At 39.4% G+C, this 20,244-nt stretch overlaps 2 protein-coding genes across 3 annotated transcripts in view; one reads left to right on the top strand and one right to left on the bottom strand.

The window, feature by feature from the left end:
* Window positions 1-20,244, bottom strand: part of LOC100537530 (uncharacterized) — an 858,077-nt gene that overhangs the window by 800,364 nt on the left and 37,469 nt on the right. The window lies entirely within an intron of this gene.
* On the top strand, window positions 1,026-20,056 carry LOC103910701 (uncharacterized). Of its 2 annotated transcripts, none has more exons than XM_073948493.1 (4): window positions 1,026-1,052; window positions 1,517-1,666; window positions 12,087-14,795; window positions 19,596-20,056. In XM_073948493.1, exons 2-3 carry the CDS (start codon window positions 1,582-1,584, stop codon window positions 13,415-13,417), a joined length of 1,416 nt encoding a protein of 471 aa, XP_073804594.1. In that variant the 5' UTR covers window positions 1,026-1,052; window positions 1,517-1,581; the 3' UTR covers window positions 13,418-14,795; window positions 19,596-20,056. The 2 variants fall into 2 exon arrangements, with proteins under 2 accessions (XP_073804594.1, XP_073804593.1); XM_073948492.1 differs by having other exon boundaries at window positions 12,087-14,903.

The following is a 20,244-nucleotide window of genomic DNA, read 5'->3' as shown; positions in this document are numbered from 1 at the left end:
TTAATGTTGATATTTTTGATAGTAAATATAACAACAAGCTCATTTACAACACACCTTATAATGGGTGATTTTAGGTGTTATCATCAAGGAGTTGTTAAACCCTTAGTAGAGGACAAAGCTTTTACCTTTTCTCTTAAATATCCTGTAGCACCTAAGGTTAAGGAAACTCATTACATAATTTTATTCAGGATATATCCTGTGAATTAGTTTATTCAAAAAAGATTAACTTTGATGTTGACAAGTGTAGCTTCTGCTCCAGAAACACTCGATCACTTATTTTTTTCTTGTGAATTTACTTTTAAATTTTGGTTTGACATCCATACTTGGCTTTCATTAAAGATGTTTTCAGTCCCCCTATTGTTCTAGAAGATATTTTATTTTACAAAGCTGATTTACATTGTTCTTTCTCTGATGTTGTGAACTCTATTTTACTAATGGGTAAATATCATATTCATTGCTGTAAGTGGAAAAAGTGCAGACCCTCTTTTAGATGTTTTCTTTCTGAGGTAAAGAAAGTGGCTCAAAGCTTCAAATATTTCAGAAACCAAAGTAAAATAGCTGAACCTCTCTGTACTTCATTTTCAGAATATTTATTGTTAGAATATTTTGTTTGTCCTTTGATGTAGATCTTTTGTACTGCTCCTTGCTCCTTGTTGCAGTTGTAACAATTTTAATTTATTTTATATATTTATAATGGTAAATATGCCTTGCGATGTTGATTGTTCCATTTTGTGATGTAAACTTTTTGCAACAATAAAAACGAAAAAAAAAAAAAAACACTTATACTTAGTAAATTAAACAAGTTTTTCAAAATTGTGTAAAAATGTTTGGATTAAAAGTTTTGATCAAATTCAAATACTGAATGTCTGTGTATTTGAAAGAGAGAGAGCAGATATGTTATGTGAGATGTGAAAAGGAGTGTGAAATTTATCATGTCCTGACTGCAACAGTAAGTGTCAAAAAAAAGCTGAACAAAAAAGACTTTTATTTTGGCGTGTTGTGTGACGTCATAAGGCTGCGCCGCTGCCGCGCTGCAGTTCAACCGGAGGAAGGTTTGTTTCACAACTTTACACAAATATAAACCGATTGATTAAAGTTTCAGGTTTTCCTTTCGATATTATATACCTGCGGTTTTTTATTATTTTAATCCTTTATACAACGAAGTACTATTTTAATAACAGTAATCGAGGGCTATTGTTTGAACAACAGAAATGTGTTTTAATGAAGGTTTTATTTATTTACTAGCATAATGTCATTCCAATATAAGTATACAATATTCTATATATATATATATATATATATATATATATATATATATATATATATATATGTGTGTGTGTGTGTGTAAAATAAATGGAAACTAGTTTTTATTAGGTCATTTGTTTGTGGCTATTGTTTCTTGCTCAGACTTACCTGATTTATTTTTGTCAATCACTCTCATATAAAGAAACTGTTGAAGCAAGTGTTAAAGAGAAGTTATTTTGTTTCTGTTCATTGTTTTGTTCATTTTAAACAGAATAAAGTGTCCAAACACAGAGAAAAACTCCTGCTGAAGCGACTGATCTCCACACTGGTATAAAGATGGCGTTTATTAAAGAGGAGAGTGAAGATGTGAAGATTGAAGAAACATTCACAGTCAAACAGGAAGATCTGCCGGAACAAACAAGTTAGTTTTTATTCAGATATATTTTAATAAGGATACTAAATTAAATCCATCTTGTAGCCCTGAGTGTGCTGCCTAGTTCTCCTAAATGCACATAAGCACTTATTGAAAGACAGGAATGAGTTTGGCTGATTCCAGCGTTATGGACGTGACATTTGCAGTAAAAAAAATGAAACGTATATTCTCAGAGAAGGTATGTGTTAACAGTATATTGAAATATATGTTTATATTTTTCTTACCCCTTAACCATGGAGTTCAGGCATCAAAAAAATATCAGTCTATGCAGGTGTTTTATATTTAAAATGATGGCAAAATGAATGCGTTACGGACGTGACAAAAAAAAGACATGAGTTTTGTGAGTTGACATACTTTGTGAAAATTCTGTGAATGAAAATGCAGAAGCCAAAAAAATATATAACACTCAAAAGGATAAGGGTTGGCTCTGCATGGGACATATATAATTAATTTTATTTAGTTTTTCATTTTTGCATTAATGAGGAAAAACTCTCGTTACGGACGTGACTTGTTTTCGTTACGGACGTGACTGCTCTGAAATTGACAGTTGACACATTATGAAAATCAGATAAATGCTTTCAAAACTTGACCAAAGACCTATTTGTGGATATCTGTTGGGTGTGTAAACCAATAAACTTTAACCTCTGAGACATCTGAATGGTAATGTTGCACAATTAATCAAACTTAAATAGATATCACCTTGTTATATTTAATTCGTATTATGGTGTTGTTAAAGGTTAACGCACGTTCGAATGTTCAAAACTCAATTCGGTAACAATGTTGCATGCTAACATGGTGCTTTTATACTCTGAATAATATAGAATTGATAATAAACATAATCAGCTATAATGGGCCTATGTTTAGCAGGCTCCTAAAGTTAGTGTTTCCAGACAAACTTGAATTAAATCATTGCCCGACTGTTGCGCAAGACTGTGTCTACGTGGAGAATATTTAAAATCTAGTTGTGTCACAGTTATGGCAATATTATACTTGACAAAGTTTATTTTAGTTTTTTCTAGTTAATGTGTTCGTTGATGGAATAAATAATTTAATTTCTCCACTCGCGCTTGCTTTCTTTTTCTCGTCGGCAGTCACTTCAGGACAGGTTGCAAAAAGTTCATACGCACCAGGGTGAGAGAGAAAACTTTAAAACTTAAGAAAGGTTTTGTGTAGGCTATGTTAAACAAGCATAGAAAAATAGTCATTGGTTGTAGGCATGTACGATGGATGACTATAATGTTTATATTTTTAGGCTATAGTTCATAACCGATTGTTTAAAATATTGAATTAAATATTTACAGCTGCAGGTCCTATCGATTTTCTAACAAATTTAATACTCATATAATGTAGTTAAAGCTTAGATCAATATCAAGATTTTATTCTTATTCTTATTAAAATAATTTTAATAAGCACTCAATAAGCGCATTTGCCGGGTGCTGGAAATCTTTGAAAATGTTTCAATTTTAATGTAGGCTATAGCCAATTTTCAAGCTTTGAAAGTGCTTAGATTTTGGATAAAGGGCTTGGAAAATGAATTGTGTCGCTTTGATAATTTATCCTTATAAATAGTTATTTAATTAATGAAATAAAAAACATATTTATGCTCTGCATGAAATGAAAACTCCGCTGTGGCCTGACCCGCGGCGTGCGCATTTTGAGCAGTAGGAAAAGACCAAATGCATGGAGGTTATTGATTATGCGCCTTGCGCACCTCGCGTTTTGTCATTGCGCGCTTTGTGCGCTCCAGAAGAAAAGCATGTTACCTCAGTGGCGTCTTTCATTCTTCAATCAAACGAAAGAAGAGGCGGGGTTTCCTTGGAGGTGACAGCAGTGTCAAGATGACTACGGCGAACTTTTTAATGACGGAGAGACTTGGTCGCTGTTTTAAGTCATCCAAAGTTGTATGACTTTACAAATCTTGAATTTCATAATGTTATTTAAAAAATTTAATTATGTAAACATTGACAGCTACACTCGCGCACAATAGACCAGCTGATTCAGTTGTTATCTATAGTGACATTCAAAAGAGCACCGTGCTCCTTTTCTTCTTGTCAACATAAAATGCATTGCGGAGCGCCTCACGTCTCTGGAATGAAGAAGCGCGTTCGTTGTGATCGGCTTTTATGAGCAACACATATTTGTTAACTCGCATGACAGTAACACGTGCAAACACACGTGCTTACAGATGTTTTTTGCCAAAAAAGCAAAATGAAAGAAGGATATTCTGGCCACAGTTTGACACAGGAGTTGACGAACCAGCGCTGATCCTGGTCGTCTGTGCTGCCTGGAGCCGCGTCATAAACTCAACTAGGCATATTCATGATTTAGTGCAGACTACAATCAACAAACCACCCTTTTTTCCATTTGGAAAATAACAGTTATTAATAGTTCTTATATACATTTTAAATAGCCTAATCTACAAATCAAACAAAGACAAATATTTTATAACTTCGCACCAAACTGATGCTTTCATTTTACAGCTTATTAAACATGTATGCAAATTAATGCAGTATCACATGTAAATAACAAAATTGTTATATGCTTAGCCTATACTTTACAAAATGTATAGGTTCAAAGCCTTATGGTTCATTGTCATTATCTTTCACTATAGGCAGTGCGTGCGCACATGAACCGCAAGTAAGACGGAGAAAATAGGTCATTATGGCCAATTATGGCAATATGTAAAATGTTGTTTTCTTATTAAACATTTATTTCTGAAATGTTACTAAAGTGGTTTATAGTTAAATGAAATATTCAGTTCTTGATATAACATATGGATGTTATGTAATGTAAGTCAGTAATTGTAATGCAGCATCATAATGAACAAATATGCGCCAGTCATTGGCTTATATTAATAAGGAGTTCAAAAATGGTCACGTCCGTAACGCAAAATTGTGGTTGTTTAGAGCAAAGACCTGAGATGAGTTGGCGATCATAATTAGTATAAACATATTTTGGCTTTGTATACAAAGTTTCATTTTATTTGTTATAATATTTATTCCACAATATAAACTTTTTCATTAAATCGTTACGGACGTGACACATGACCGAAGCTGCGTGATGTCTTAAATATGTAGCTCATAAATCAAAAGGGCAATAATGTTATGAAAAAGTAAGGATAATTATTTATACTACAGACTCCAATCCTTCTGCAGAATGATTACTGTTAACATAAAGCATGGAAAAGGTGAGTCTTTAACCCCTTTTTTAAAAGCACGAAAAGTGGTTGGATGATAATGAAAATTAGCATTTTCACAATCCTCATATTTCATGGATAAACAAAACAATTTCCTTAAAAATTCAACAAGAGCACATCATAACAATAAAATATAGACCTTAATAAGCAAATTGAAATAGGTTTTGTTATTTTGGTCAAAAGTTTATTTTTTCATGATAAGGTTGACATTTTCATGGAATTGCTCGTTTCTTTTGTTACTTGTTCTCAGGTCTTTTGTCATTATGTATTATTAGTCTGCCATTTACTCTACCTTCTTAAGGTTATTGCTTTTCTTGTTCTCCTACTGTGTGTAAAGCGCCCTTGAGCACTGTCGCTATATAAAATAAATAAAAACAATAAATAAAAAAAGTTAAACTGAGCTGAAGATATTTGACCTATAGTATTCTCATAGAAGATATCTGCTATTACAGTGATAGTGTTGGCTTGGTACTTTCCATTTGCATATGTCAGGTTGATCACAATTCCCTTTTTTTCATCGACTTCTTTATGGGTTTAAACTTGTTTCTAGTAGTTGTTACTAGTTCTCACAGATAGTATCAGAGTTAGAATTAAATCATTATTATAATAACTAATTATCAGGGCTATTGTATTTAAACAGGGTTTCCGCTGAGTCTTAAAATGTCTTAAATTCCAAAATCTAAAATTTGGCCTTAAAAAGTCTTAAATTTGCTGAAATGTTGTGTTGTAGGTCTTACATCTTTTTTAAACAAGTCTTCATTTTCCTATGTTCATGTTTTGTTACCCAATTTGGTCAAAACCCACACAAAAACCATCAATCCATCTTAATAAAACTTTCAACTTTTATTTAAAAGGTCATTTTAACTTTATTTATCATAATGGTAAAGACTGCTGAGGATATCCACCTGGGCAGACTGTTGTGAATGGATTTAGTTTATTATAGTTTTTAAAACTTTTAAAACATTTGTTAATTAGTTTTTTATTTTAAAGAAAGTTTATTTTGGAAAAAAGTGTGTGGATCCAAGTCGAGCTCTCTTGTTTTCACACAATATTTAAGATCTTTTGCTAAGAAATATCTAAAATATTTTAATATTGGTATCATTGATCTATTATTGTGTTATTAATTATTTTATATAAAAAATGTTTTTTGATAGGACAAATAAAAAACCTTTTCTTCTGGGCCATTTAAAAAATTCCTTGGTCTAAAATTTCATTCATAATGGTCTTAAAAATGTCTTTAAAAGTCTTAAATTTAACTTTGTGACATCTGTAGAAACCCTGATTTAAAGTATGTCAGAAAACGTGGATGACTCTAATTTTAAATATGCTGAATGAAATAGACACTAAAATAATTAATTATTATTAAACATTGTACAGTGTTCTAAACTATATGATGTTGTTAAGTTCATCAGTATTGACCATATTCTTCACGTATCAGCAGGTGCCGTTATTGGAATCTTTTTGCTTTTTAAAGAATACATTTTTAGATCCTTAAAACAGTGTAATGCTGCTTGTCTTTGATCTTGTGGGGGAAACCGGAGCACCCAGAGAAAACCCATGCCAGCTCGGGGAGAACATGCAAACTCCACACAGAAATGCCAACTGACCCAGCTGAGGCTCGAACTAGCAACCTTCTTGCTGTGAGGCGACAGCACCACCTACTGTGCCTCCTCGTCGCCCGACAACACTGATTTATTTGCATATTTTTTATGCGATATTCCAGTTTTGCAAATAAATTTAATTGGCATTTTTGGATGGAAACAGCTGTAAGGTTTGGAGCTTACGCTGCTATTCTGAACCAATAATCAGAAACAGAAAGCAGTTGAAGGATGACGTGTTAAAATCCATTATTTATCTGACTCCATTGTAATTAATCTGACTCCATCCAAGTTGTTATTATCATTGATAAAGAGAAAAAATCTCAAAGCTTAAAGCAGGTAAAGTTGTTTATTAATTTACATGTTTTAATATACAGACAGTAGAATGAAACAAACTAACATACTGTATAAATAAATTAGCTGTAACGTGCACTGCTGAGCAACAAAAACAGTGAAACTGCCTTTGTTAGCAAATGAGGCTACGCAGCCTTGTGCAGGAGATGCAGAGTAAAAGCCATTCTCCCAGATCAACACTTACCGTTCCTTATTATACCCTGAGCAAAGCATTGTCAGACATGAGTGAAAATCAACCCCCAAAACGAACTGAACATGAGAGCACAGCAGAGGAGATAAAGTGGGTGAGAACATTAACATACTCTCCTCAGGCCATGACTCAACAATAGTAAATATATTGAAATACAAGCAATCAATGTCTCTGTTGATTTTAGCACTACAACGCTTAAGTCATAAACTGTCAAATGACACTAAACATGATAAAGCTATCTGAAGGAAGATCACAAGCAGAAGAATTGTGTATGGTGAAAAGCACATGGTTACTGCAAGCAAATGGCAGAGATGTGTACTGGAGCTGTGATCAACTCTACCAAGCCAGGAGGACCCATCCCATGCTTGCAATGTCTCAGAAGTCCTTGATTAGCATAGAAGGAATATATAATAGAAGAATATATATTTTTTTCTCATCCTGCTTACCCATTACCTACATTTCAGTCACACAAAGAACAAAGTCACGTACGAGAAAGGCTTGTTCTTCTTTAATTAATAACTAGCTTAAATTCACAGACCTTCGACAGAGACATGCAAGTAGATTGTAAGTAGATTAATTGGATTATTACTCTTCTAAAAACTATGTTTTAGTACTGCTTACATTCCTATTATTCAACTATTTTAATTGATTTTTCCAAAGTCTTCAATTTTTCCACAACACACATATTGAACAACAAATTAACATGGTACATAGCTACAGACATACACCCCATAAAGAAAAAGGGTGAAAGATAAAAATAAATTAATTAATAAAAATAGATAAAATAAATTAGGAAACTAGGGATAAACTTTCACCAAGGATATAATAACCTCTGAGCGTTCCATGTAAAAGAGGAAAGGCTGCCAAACCTCTAAAACTTTTTTGTAGAGTCTTGGATGATGTACTTAAGGTGCTCGAGTTTAAGATGTGATAACAATTCTAATGTTTGTGGGATGGTGGGTTTGTTTTTTCCATCTTAGGAGAATCAGGCGTCTGGCCAATAAAGAAGAAAAGGCAATGATCTCTCTTACATATAGATGAAAATGATCCAAAAATATTGGCCCAAAATTTATGTAATCTAGGGCATCGCCAGAACATCAGATCTGCTGGCTCCAAACCACATCTGGGGCAAGATGAATCTGACCCTGGATACATTTTTGCCAGCTTGCTCCTAGATAGGTGAAGCCTAAGAAGCACCTTAAACTGAAGAAGACCATGTCTAATACATACAGGGGATGAGTGTACCAGTTCTATGGCATATTGCCAAGCTGTATCTGATATTTCTAGTCCCAGTCTGTCTTCCCATTTTAGCTTTATACAATTTAGAGAAGGGGAGGCAGTTCTTTAGACCACTTCATACAACATGGACATCATACCCCTTTGATATGAGTCCATATTTACCAATTCATCTATCCAACATGCTTTTGGTTGGTTCAGTGAAGGAGAGAAGTGTTTTTTAACGAAACTATGGACTTGAAAGTACCTAAAAAAATTGTCTCCAAAACAAGAGCTTCATCAAATACATTGCACAACAGTGGTGTTAGCTTGGCAGTAAACTTCTTATAAAACTTGGCCGGAAGTCATCAGGGCCTGGTGCTTTTCCGGTTTTCAATTTTTTAATTGCATTTTTAATTTCAGAAGGTGTTATATTTCATTCTAATGCCAACTGATCTGAATCACAAAGGTATGGCAATTCTAAATAATTGAAAAAGCTCTCAATACGTCCAATTTCGTTTACCTCAGAGCTGCTAGGGGTTTTATAAAAGTGTTTAAATTGATCATTAATTCTCTGTTGATCAGTAATAATACTGCCATCACCCTTACTAACTGCTGCTATAAAACCAGCTGCTGAGGATTGTTTCAGTTGGTAACACAATAACCTGGCAGCTCGTTCACCATGTTCATGTAGCGGAGCGGTAAGTTGGGAGAAAAAAAAAAATACTAAATTAAAGCTGACTACGCCACCCTGATCATAGGGAAATTAACACAGGTTCTTTGTGTGAAGAAAAAGGCATGAGACGTGAATACCAAAAATACAAAATTTTCCTTAATTATCCAATATAAATCACTTTTAAAAAGCTTGATAGCTGATAGTAGCCACACAATCACATAAATAACACACAATAACAAAAGGAGGAGTAGAGGCTTACCAGTGGCAGGTAAGCTAGTTGCTTAGCACCAAACTCTACAAAATTACAAATGGTCTTACCGCAAGTGCACCACACACACACACACACACACACACACACACACACACACACACACACACAGCACTCAGTGTCGTATCCCACCACCGCACGATGGACAACTAACGGCCTGCCTGGAAGCCTCAGCTCCTACAAAACAAAAATGACAACAATTGTACAGTCACAATCTCACACAACACAGAAATTCCCCAAGAGAGATTCATAAAAAAAATCTCCTTGCAAGAGGAACTAAAACAAAAACAGTAATAATAATAAATTAATTAACTCAAAAAGAATAAACTTCCCACAGGAAGCACAAATCAAACAATGAATTAGGTACAAAAAGAAAAATAATGAAACCCAGAAAACACAAAATGAATCCACGCACTAAAAATGTATCGGCAAACGGACTCCAAGCAGCAATATGCAGCCATATCAAATCAGCGGTCAATATTAAAGAGAAAGCAGTGGTCTGTAAAGCAGCAGTTTATAAAGCAGCAATATAAAGCAGCAGTCTAGAAAGCAGTGGTCTAGAAAATGCAGCGGTCTGTAAAGCAAAAGCAGCAATATCACTAATGTTGCTCCCTCGGCGTGCCCACACGCAGTTATTCTTCCTAAAAAAAGGACAAGACATTAAGTCACTGGACAGATCGGCGCATTATTATTAAAAGCGTAACTTACATACCTCTAGTTTGCAAGCCACTTAGCAACCCGCACTCACGGACGCAGTTGTAGATTAAAACACAGCCCAGGAATAAAAAAGCGATCCAGCTGGGGTGACAGCAACACAGGCTACAGCCAATCTTATCCGCAGATGCTAAGAAATTAAATACAGCCTGTTAAAAAACCACTACGCAACCCGACGCTAAAGGGAAAGCAAAACAATGTCTACCTGCAGGAACGGAAGGGGCAGAGGCGGGACTCCGGTAGAGACGCACAAGCGGTGCTTCAGTACACAACACACACCCAAATCCTCCCTTATATACACACCCAAGAGTTATACGATTGGCTAATAGAAAAATCACTTGTGATGACACCAGGTGATCCCACTACATTCATAATGAATCTAGCATGATCTTATGTGGAGATCCTTTGCATTTTCACTTGTCAGGGAGTCATATTCTGCTTGCAGAAGGAGTCTTTTCTAATGGAGCTCTTCGGAAGGTGATGTTGAGTATGTTAAAAGCACATTTTAGATCAGCTTCATTTTGTCTCATAATAGCACAGTTGAGTGCACTTAGATGTACTTAAGTTTATCTTAAAATGTACTTAATACTAATTTTTAGTAAATTAAATACAAAATTAGTTTGGGAAAATCGAGCACTTTTAATACAGTATTTAGCACACTTTTTTTTACAATTTGTATATTCTTTTAATATATTACTATTATACTTTAAATTAGTCATAAATATATTTAAATGTTTAAAAGTAGGGTTCACGTGTATTTCTAGTTGTAACTAAACATATATTTTAAAATACAGATATAGTATGTTAAAAGCACATTTTAGTTCAATTTCAGGGTGTCTCAAAATAGCACAGTTGAGTGCACTTAGATGGTATTAAGTTTATCTTAACATATACATAATACTATCTTTTAGTACATTAAGTACAAAATTAGTGTGCGAATAAGCACTTTTAGTACATTACTGAAAAGTGTACTAAGTATACTTAAATAAAGTGCATTTTAGCACACTTTTTTTTCACCTGGGAAAACACTCAAAACAAAACAAAGTTTGCTGGGAGCTCGCAACACGGCGGCCATGCTCGGAGCCATCATATCAAGTGACGTCGATATCAAGAAATTTTAAGATATCAAGAATATAACGAAAAAATGAGTAAATTTGCCCACAGTCTATTGAGTTTTTTTTTAAAGCATTTACTTAGAATATGTCAAAATAAGATGTCCCCAAAAATCAGTTAGTTTGCTGAAACACAGAGAAAGTTTTATTAAGCCTCAAAATCACCCCAGAGTGGATGAAATCCCATCAGCAAAGAAGGGGGAAAGGTGTACATTCCAGCCTTTATGCAGATGCTGTACAGGTATGTCTCATGTCTACAAGGCAAATATTCAGCCGTTCGTTCAGCTGTTACCCCAGAACTTTTTTTCTGATGTGCTTACCAGTCAGGCACAGTATGAACAAGTATTCCCTTTCTGCTAAACAAATTTTAGAAAAACATTTTGTTGTAATTATGAATATAAAAAACAAAAAAAAATAGACCATTGTTATGACCCCCTCGTTCGAGTTGCAACATAGGAGAGCTCAGACAACAAAAAGAATGTATATGCAACTTAATTATTATACACAACAAATAAAACAACAAATCAAGAAACAAATGTCTAGGGGAAAATAAAGAAAATAACTAACTTTAACTACGCATATAAATAATGCCAAACAACGCCCAGTAGCCACACTATCCTACAGAAGCTAGCTCACTCTCGCATTTATATGCTTTGAACCAATTGGGGGGCAACCATGGCACCTAATTAGGATCTGCCACATCCAAACTGGAATACTGGGGTCGTCCACCATTTACACCTTTCAAATCTGTGCCTTATCAATGTGACCAAAATTACTTTTATGATCAATTATGTAAGAAACTCTAAAAACTGGACTGACACCGTTTCAATTTACAGTAACTTCTATGTTAAGCGACTTTGACCCAGTTTACATTGTAAAAGCACTAGATAAATATAGATGAATTAAATTGAATCTGCTTAAATGTGTACATGTTAATGGACCAAACAAAATATGATCTGATTTATTTAACATTTAATGTGCATCAGAAATACAGTGTGTGTAGACAATGTTTCCAGTGTCTTTTCACTTTTCAGCTTTTGATGAGAGTTTTTAAGTCTTAATGAAAACTTTTTTTTTTATTTCAGACCTGATTGAAGAGAATGAGGGGAGTAAAGAGGAGAAACATCATGTGAAAATTAAGGAAAAAACTAATTTACAGACTGATGGTGTTTTGAAAAGGAGAGACAATAATCGTTTCACCTGCACTCAGTGTGGAAAGATTTTGACAAGCAAAAACAAACTTAAGATTCACATGATAATCCACACTGGAGAGAAACCATTCACATGCACTCAGTGTGGGAAGAGTTTCAGCCGCTCATCATCCCTAAATCAACACATGATGATTCACACTGGAGAGAAACCATTCACATGCACTCAGTGTGGGAAGAGTTTCAGCCAATCATCACACCTTAATTATCACATGATGATCCACACCGGAGAGAAACCATTCACATGCACTCAGTGTGGGAAGAGTTTCAGCCGCTCATCATCCCTAAATCAACACATGATGATTCACACTGGAGAGAAACCATTCACATGCATACAGTGTGGGAAGAGTTTTAGGCAATCATCATACCTTAATGAGCACATGATGATCCACACCGGAGAGAAACCATTCACATGCACTAAGTGTGGGAAGAGTTTCGTCCGCTCATCATCCCTTAATCGACACATGAGGATCCACACTGGAGAGAAACCATTCACATGCACCCAGTGTGAGAAGAGTTTCAGCTACTCATCACACCTTAATAATCACACGAGGATCCACACTGGAGAGAAACCATTCACATGCACTCAGTGTGGGAAGAGTTTCAGCCAATCATCAGACCTTAATAAACACATGATGATCCACACTGGAGAAAAACCATTCACGTGCACTCAGTGTGGGAAGAGTTTCATCTGCTCATCATCCCTTAATCAACACATGATGATCCACACTGGAGAGAAACCATTCACATGCACTAAGTGTGGTAAGAGTTTCAGCTGCTCATCACACCTTAATAAACACACAAGGATCCACACTGGAGAGAAACCATTCACATGCATACAGTGTGGGAAGAGTTTTAGCCAATCATCAGACCTTAATAAACACATGATGATCCACACTGGAGAGAAACCATTCACATGCACTCAGTGTGGGAAGAGTTTCGTCCGCTCATCATCCCTTAGTCAACACATGAGGATCCACACTGGAGAGAAACCATTCACATGCACTAAGTGTGGGAAGAGATTCAACTGCCCATCACACCTTAATCTACACATGAGGAACCACACTGAAGAGAAACTATTGACATGCACTCAGTGTGGGAAGAATTTCAGCCAACCATCACTCCTTTATCTACACATGATAAACCACAATGGAGAAAAACCCACAGCTTCGGTGTGGGATGAGTTTCAGCAACTCCTCAGACCTTAATAAACACATGAAGACCCACACTGGAGATAAACCATTCACATGCACTTGGTGTGGGAAAAGTATCAACCAATCAGTAAACCCTAATGAACACATAAAGATCCACACAGGTGTGAAAGAGTATTTGTGCTTTGAGTGTGAGAAGACTTTTATTACAGTTCTAAAATTAAAGCTGCATCAGACGTTTCACACTGGAGAGTAGTGATGGGAAGTTCAGATCATTTTACTGACTCGGATCTTTGAGTCTTGTTCATTAAGATGAACGAATCTTTTTTCGAGTCATTTCGTTCATTTGGTTCAATTTGCCAAAATATTATTAAAATGTTACGAATTGCTTCCAAAGACATCTACAACTAGCCCAAAAAGTTGATTGCACGTCAAATAAGTCATAAACCGAATATAAGGAGAAAATAATTCAATGTTGATCTGCTCTTTTGTCTATGAAGGCATTTTTGTCTCTTTGCTCAGCTCACCTTTTCATGTCTCCAAATGTCAGGGGTTCATTCACGTTACACTGACAGTCACATATAAGCCGATAGGAGCCATGATCGTTCGTTCATCACGTGACAGAATGACTCAAACCCGAGGACTCGAAAGATAAACAGATCAATTCTTTTTCCGACTCTAAAAGTGCATGATTGGCCTGTGATGAACGAGTGACTCAGACCCGATAGAGGACTCGAGAGGTGAGCGGATTAATTATTTTTCCGGCTCTAATTGCATATGATTTGTTTCTGCCAATGTGATGGAAGACTTGAAATTAACGATACTACCTGCACAAATGTGCGCACGCACGGATGAACGAATCACTCCCTGAGAGGACTCGTAGTTCCCGAGTCATATTGAAGATTCCTTCAAAATGAACGAATCTTTCATGAATGACCCATCACTACTGGAGAGACCATACAAGTGTTCACACTGTGACAAGAGGTTTAATCAGTTACCACATCTGAAAACACAAAAGAGGATTCACACTGGAGAGAAACCGTACAGAACTGTTAAGTGTCTACAGAATTAGACAAAAAGTTTCACACATGACATGAATGCAGCAAAACATTTTCTCGTGTGTAAAGGATATTTTATGTCTGAATAATATTGAAAAGGCTAAATGATGGTATACTGTTTTCCAACACTTCAGTATGTGGGGTTGTAAATGTTTAAACATCATTAAACACAATGATGGCGGCTTAGAGTTTCAAAAACGGCGGCTTAACAGTTTCAAAAACATCTGGCAAGCAGTACCTCTGTGGCTTAAAATCTTATTGCTAGGGATTTTACTGGTGCGATTACATCTGTTTGATGATGTTCTCTGTCTGAGTCTCTGAATGAGAAACATCACTGGGAAGACACAGCACATCAAAGAAGGTAGAGCTCCAGGACGGTTAGTTTGCAGTATACCAGGGCCTCAAGTTTAGAAAGCCCATTCTATTGGACTGTGTTGCAGCTTTTATTAATAAAGTTTTTTCCCCTTCGGATGGGGAACTTTAATGCTATAAATGGATTTAATCCACGTATGGGGATTTCGTTCAGACAGCCAATCGTCTGAAAGAGTATGTAAATGGGCCAATGAAATGGCAAATTAATTTGCAGCATCAGCTTGCGCACCTGATGCTTGTTGCAATCAATTCAGCATAAAGGCACAGCGAAAGCAAGACACAAACATTTTCGCTTCAGCGACTTCAACAGCCTTCTGAGAAAGTCGATGAGGGTTCCTCCTGCTGATATCCAGCAATTTCGAGTGAACGAGAGCGCTTTCCTGGTCCAGAGTGTGTACACGCGGCGGCAGACAGTCGAGCTGGGCTTATCCTTGCCTGGCGTTCTTTGGGTCCGGTCCTCCAGAGCGTATAAAGTTGCAAATTTCCTAAAAAAGCCTCACAGTCGTGCTGCACGTCCTTGTCAGGATGGCGCTCCGACTGTGCGTTTCTGGATGCAGTGGTTTCCTGTCCCTGGATGATGGGCACGAGCACTGCGTTGCATGTCTCTGGTCCAGCATGTTAATGCGGTGCTCGCAGGCAGTTTATGTTGTTATTGCGATGCCATGTCTGTTGCGCAATTAAGATCACAGCTAGCCCTTGCAAAAGGGCGAACCACCCCAGCTGTCCCCTACACTGCACAGGTAATCAGGCAGGTCTGAGGGTTCTAGTGGGAGATTATCTGTCGCCTCCGGACACGCGGACCTCCCTCTCCTCCAATCGCTCCATTCAAGCTTCGAGCAAGGAAGCGATCCGTCTAACCAGATGGTAGCCCTTAAGTTTGATGACACCGTGACCAGACATCCACTGCAGAGGTGAACAGTAGGCTCACGCAGTCCTGGAGGGCACCTTTTTCTGCCCGTGCTGTGTGTCCCTCCGCCCTCACCACTCTTGACGGTGGAACAGCCAGGGGGTATGAGGTGATTTCTCATGTCGAGCGCATCATTGCGGTCAATCTTTGTCAGCGTGGCGCCTCTTCTTGGCGGGGTCTGCCTCGTCCCCCATCCAAATCCTGAAGGTTATATGCCTCTCTCGGAGCAAGAGCTTACAAGGCTATGGGCCAGGCTGCCTATCCGCGCTACCAAGCACAGGCGCTGGCCCAGCTGCATGAGTGTGGGTCCGACCAAAGCTTGCTACACAAGCTCTGCATTGCAACCAACTATGCTCTTTGGACCACTAAGTCCGCTGCATGTGCGTTAGGGAGGACGATGTCCACATTAGTGGTCCAGGAGTGCCACCTCTGGCTAAACCTGGCTGATAAGCGCGAAGTCGACAAAGTCTCCTATCTTGACTCCCCCATATCCCAGGCTGGCCTGTTTGGTGACACCGTTGGTGAATTCACCCAGGAATTCAAGGCAGAGAGAGAGCAGTCTGATGCGATGGATAATGTCATCTATCGGCGGGACCGTAAGCCCACTCCGCCCGCCGAGCCATTCACATCTGCTGCTCCTCACCGATGGCGCCCGCTTACGAAAGCTGCCCTGCCCCTGCCTGCAACTCCAGCGAAGGAGGCAAGTCGAGCACCTTGGAAGCAGACAGAACCCCCCCTCACCCTCCCACCCCCCCGGCCAAAGGCGCCTTTAAGTCAGGTAATTGGACCGCAAAGCATCCCTGAGACGGGTCACCCGGAGAAGAAGGAATTTGCACTTTCTCCGCTGGAGGGCTGGACCCCATTTCCAACGGCACTTTTCAGTGCCACGCAAACATCAAAACACTTTTCCACTTCCCCGGATGTGACAGCCTAAACTCTGGCAGTCTGGGACACTATGCCTTCCAGCTCACAGGTTCTGTGCATTTCGCCAGTGGCTCACAAGCACTGGAAGGACGATCTCCTTTCTCCCACCCCTCGATCCCCCCCTCCGGAGCTTGGGTGCGAGGTGAGAGTGAATCTCTTGCTTCCAGCTCTTCCACGGGACCCTCGCATTTCCCGGATCAGCACACCCACTCCGCGCTTCCCCACTGCTGGTACGTCAGCGATTGTAACGATGAGTTCATTAGCGAGAGCTCTGCCTGCCTGGTTAGCGCTGGTCAGCCCTTCGCGGTGGCTTATTCGTACAATCAGACTCTGCTACGCGATTCAACTAGCAAACTGCCCCCCAAGTTCACGGGTGTGTATTCACCAGGGTCAGCCCCCTGTCTGCCCCTGTCTTGTAAGAGGAGATTGCTGACCTGAAGGACGCATTCTTCCATGTCTCCATTCTTTCTTGCCACCATCAGTATCAGTGGTTTGCGTTCAAAGGTCAAGCTTAGCAATACAAAGTCCTCCCCTTCGGGCTCTTTCTGTCTCCGCATGTCTTCACCAGGCTCGCGGAGGGTGCCTTAGCGCCCCTTCGGCTCGCAGGCATCCGCATACTCCATTATCTCGACGACTGGCTGATTTTAGCCCACTCTCAATAGCAATTGATTATGCACAGAGACAAAGTGTTTCGATACCTCCACCTGTTGGGGCTTCAGGTCAACCAAGAAAAGTGTAAACTCGCCCCCATGCAGTGGATCTCTTTTTTTGTGCTCGAGCTGGACTCGGTCACCATGACAGCGCGCCTCTCTGAAAAGAGCGCTCAGCTAATGCTGAAATGTTTGAGAGTTCGACGACAAAATAGTAGTCCCACTGAAATTATTACTGAGGCTCCTGGGGCATATGGCATCCGCAGCTGCTGTCACTCCGCAAGGATTACTCCATATGAGACCACTTCAGCACTGGCTTCATGATCGTGTCTCCAGATGCGCATGGGACGCATGTCTGTTTGCTTTCCCCAAGAACGCTCATTGCCAGTTGTTCTTTTCCCTGACCGAGGGCTCTCTCGACAGGGATGCACTGGCCCACAGCTGGCCTCAGGGCATGCACAAAATATGCGTTTCCCCCTGTGAGCCTGTTCGCACAGTTACTGTGCAAGATCAGGGAGGACAAGGGGGAGGTTTTGCTAGTTGCGCCCCTCTGGCCCAACAAGATCTGGATGTCAGAGCTCTCCCACCTCGCGACTGCCCTCCCCTGGCTAATCCCTTTGAGAGAGGACCTACTCTCTCGGGGACAGGGCACCGTCTGGCACCCTCGCCACAATCTTTGGAACCTCCACGTGTCCTTAGACGCGAGAAAGACTTGGGTAACCTACCAATTGCGGTGCTTAATACCATCACCTAGGCTAGAGCCCCATTCTCGAGGCGCGCCTATGCCCTGAAGTGAAGTCTATTCACTAAATAGTGTGTTTCTTGCAGAGAAGACCCCCGAAATTGCCAGATCAGCGTTGTGCTTTCTTTCCTCCAAGAGAGGCTGGAGAGCAGGCTGTCGCCCTCCACACTCAAAGTTTAAGTGGCTGCCATCTCTGCTCATCATGACGCTGTGGCTGGCAGCACCATGAGAAGGCATAACCTCATCATCCTGTTCCTCAGAGGCGCTAGGCGAATTAATCTACCCCGCCCCCCTCTTATGCCCTTTCAAAACAGAGGTTGGCCCACTGGATAGTGGATGCCATCTCCCTTGCTTTTGAGAGCCAGGGCGAGCCGTGTCACCGAGGAGTGCGTGCGCACTCCACTCGGATCATCGCATCCTCTTGGGCGCGTGCTTGCGGCGCCTCTCTAACAGACTAATGTAGAGCTGGGCTGGGCAACACCTAATACATTTGCAAGGTTTTACAATCTGCAAGTGGAGCTGGTTTCCTCAAGGGTATTAGGTAACCCTTGGTAATTGAGGAAACAAGGAGTTGAAACACGCTTGCTGCTCAATTCTCCCTAACAGAGATATGTGTGCTTTTTCACTCTGACAGGAAAGTTCCCCGCTTAGATGAGCCCTGCAGATTCATCCGAGGCTCCCAGCACTGACTCAGCGGAGGAGTCACTCGCTGGCCCATTACATTGTAGGTCTGCCCACTGGTCAGCCTGCTTTTTGGGTATAGGTGCCCCCTATGTGTGATCCCCACTAGGTGAGCCTATATGCTTATTCAGACACAGTGCACATACGCCCCTCTCACATACAGACCCGTGTCTTCCCTCTCCGCTAACCATCTTATTATATACGTACTCCCCCTTCTCAGGGCTAGTCCATATATTTTGTCATCATATCTCCCCATTTGGGTAGCAGGTGGCCTCCACAGCGTCCTCCCCTTCGAGACTGCACGCTTTCCCAACGTATTGTTGTATTTAAATTCCTAGTAATTATCTAGATGCTTGCGGCTCCAGAAAAATATAAATCCGTAAATCTTCTTTGAAGTGGGAAAGTTAGGGCCAGGGATCACATTGGAAGACCGCACCTCTCTATGAAGCAGGTGCGCTCACGCTATGCCTGACTATCCTCTCATCGGAGGCGAAGCTAAGATGCAGTCATTATGGTGTTTTCCAGACATTTCCTCATTTGTGGATTAAATCCACTTATAGCATTGAAGTTCCCCATTCGAAGGGGAACGCTCTGGTTACTAATGTAACCCTTGTTCCCAGAGGAGGGGAACGGAAATGCTATATTGCATCACCATAATGATTGTTCCTTAGCTGTAGGTATTAGTCTCTTCAGCTTAAAAAGGTTAGTGTCTTCTTGCTTTCGCTGTGCTTTTATTCTGAATTGATTGCAACAAGCATCAGGTGCGCAAGCTGACGCTGCCAATTCATTTGGCATTTCATTGGTCCATTTACATACTCTTTCGGATGATTGGTTTTTTGAACGAAAATAGAAAGGATTAAATCCACTTATAACATTTCCGCTCCCCTCCTCGGGGAACAAGGGTTACTTTAGTAACCAGAGCATTACTTTTGGGTTTAAGACTCTGTTTTACTACATTTACTTTTTCGAGTAGAATACAAACTTGATGAATATTTGATGATTTAGGCAGAGCGACAGGTATTAAGTTTTACAATATTAATACACTGTGATGATCCCAAGACTCCAGATTGGTGTATGTGGTAAATCCTGATTGGATGCCTGCATTACTCATCAAGGGGTATATAAAAGTTGTTGTGCTAAGCTGCTAGCTACTCCAGGACGCTGTGGCTACTCAGGAGTCCTCCTGTCAAGACCTGCCATCTCATTGACTCTTTAAATTTATTGTTTTGTTGTACATTACTTAAATCATGTAGTTAAGGTGTTGTTGTGATTATATGCCAAGTTCTTTATCCTCATTATTATCTCTAGACATTTGTTGGTTGCTTTGAGTTACATTTTATAATAAATAATTTGCAATCAGGCTATTTTGTAGGGTTATCTCTCTTTTATGTTGCAACTCAAACAGGCTCTCTCAGGAGGCATGGACCAGTGCTCAAGATGTCTCAGACTGAAGGCGTAATAATGAAATAACTGCTCAGGTAGCCCCAACCCTTTTTAATATACTGGCTGTTGCGATGTACTCCAATGCAACCAAGTGTGTCCGTCCTTAT

This window comes from Danio rerio, chromosome 4 (assembly GCF_049306965.1).
Source record: "Danio rerio strain Tuebingen ecotype United States chromosome 4, GRCz12tu, whole genome shotgun sequence".
Lineage (NCBI taxonomy): Eukaryota > Metazoa > Chordata > Actinopteri > Cypriniformes > Danionidae > Danio > Danio rerio.
The sequence above is the reverse complement of the archived record's forward strand: the minus strand, read 5'-3'. Positions and strand labels throughout refer to the sequence as shown.

Excerpts from the sequence above, each read along its gene's own strand:
- LOC103910701 (XM_073948493.1), top strand. The coding sequence starts at position 1,582 with ATGGCGTTTATTAAAGAGGAGAGTGAAGATGTGAAGATTGAAGAAACA. Across the intron at positions 1,667-12,086 it reads AGATCTGCCGGAACAAACAA|ACCTGATTGAAGAGAATGAG; the intron begins GTTAGTTTTTAT and ends TTTTTATTTCAG.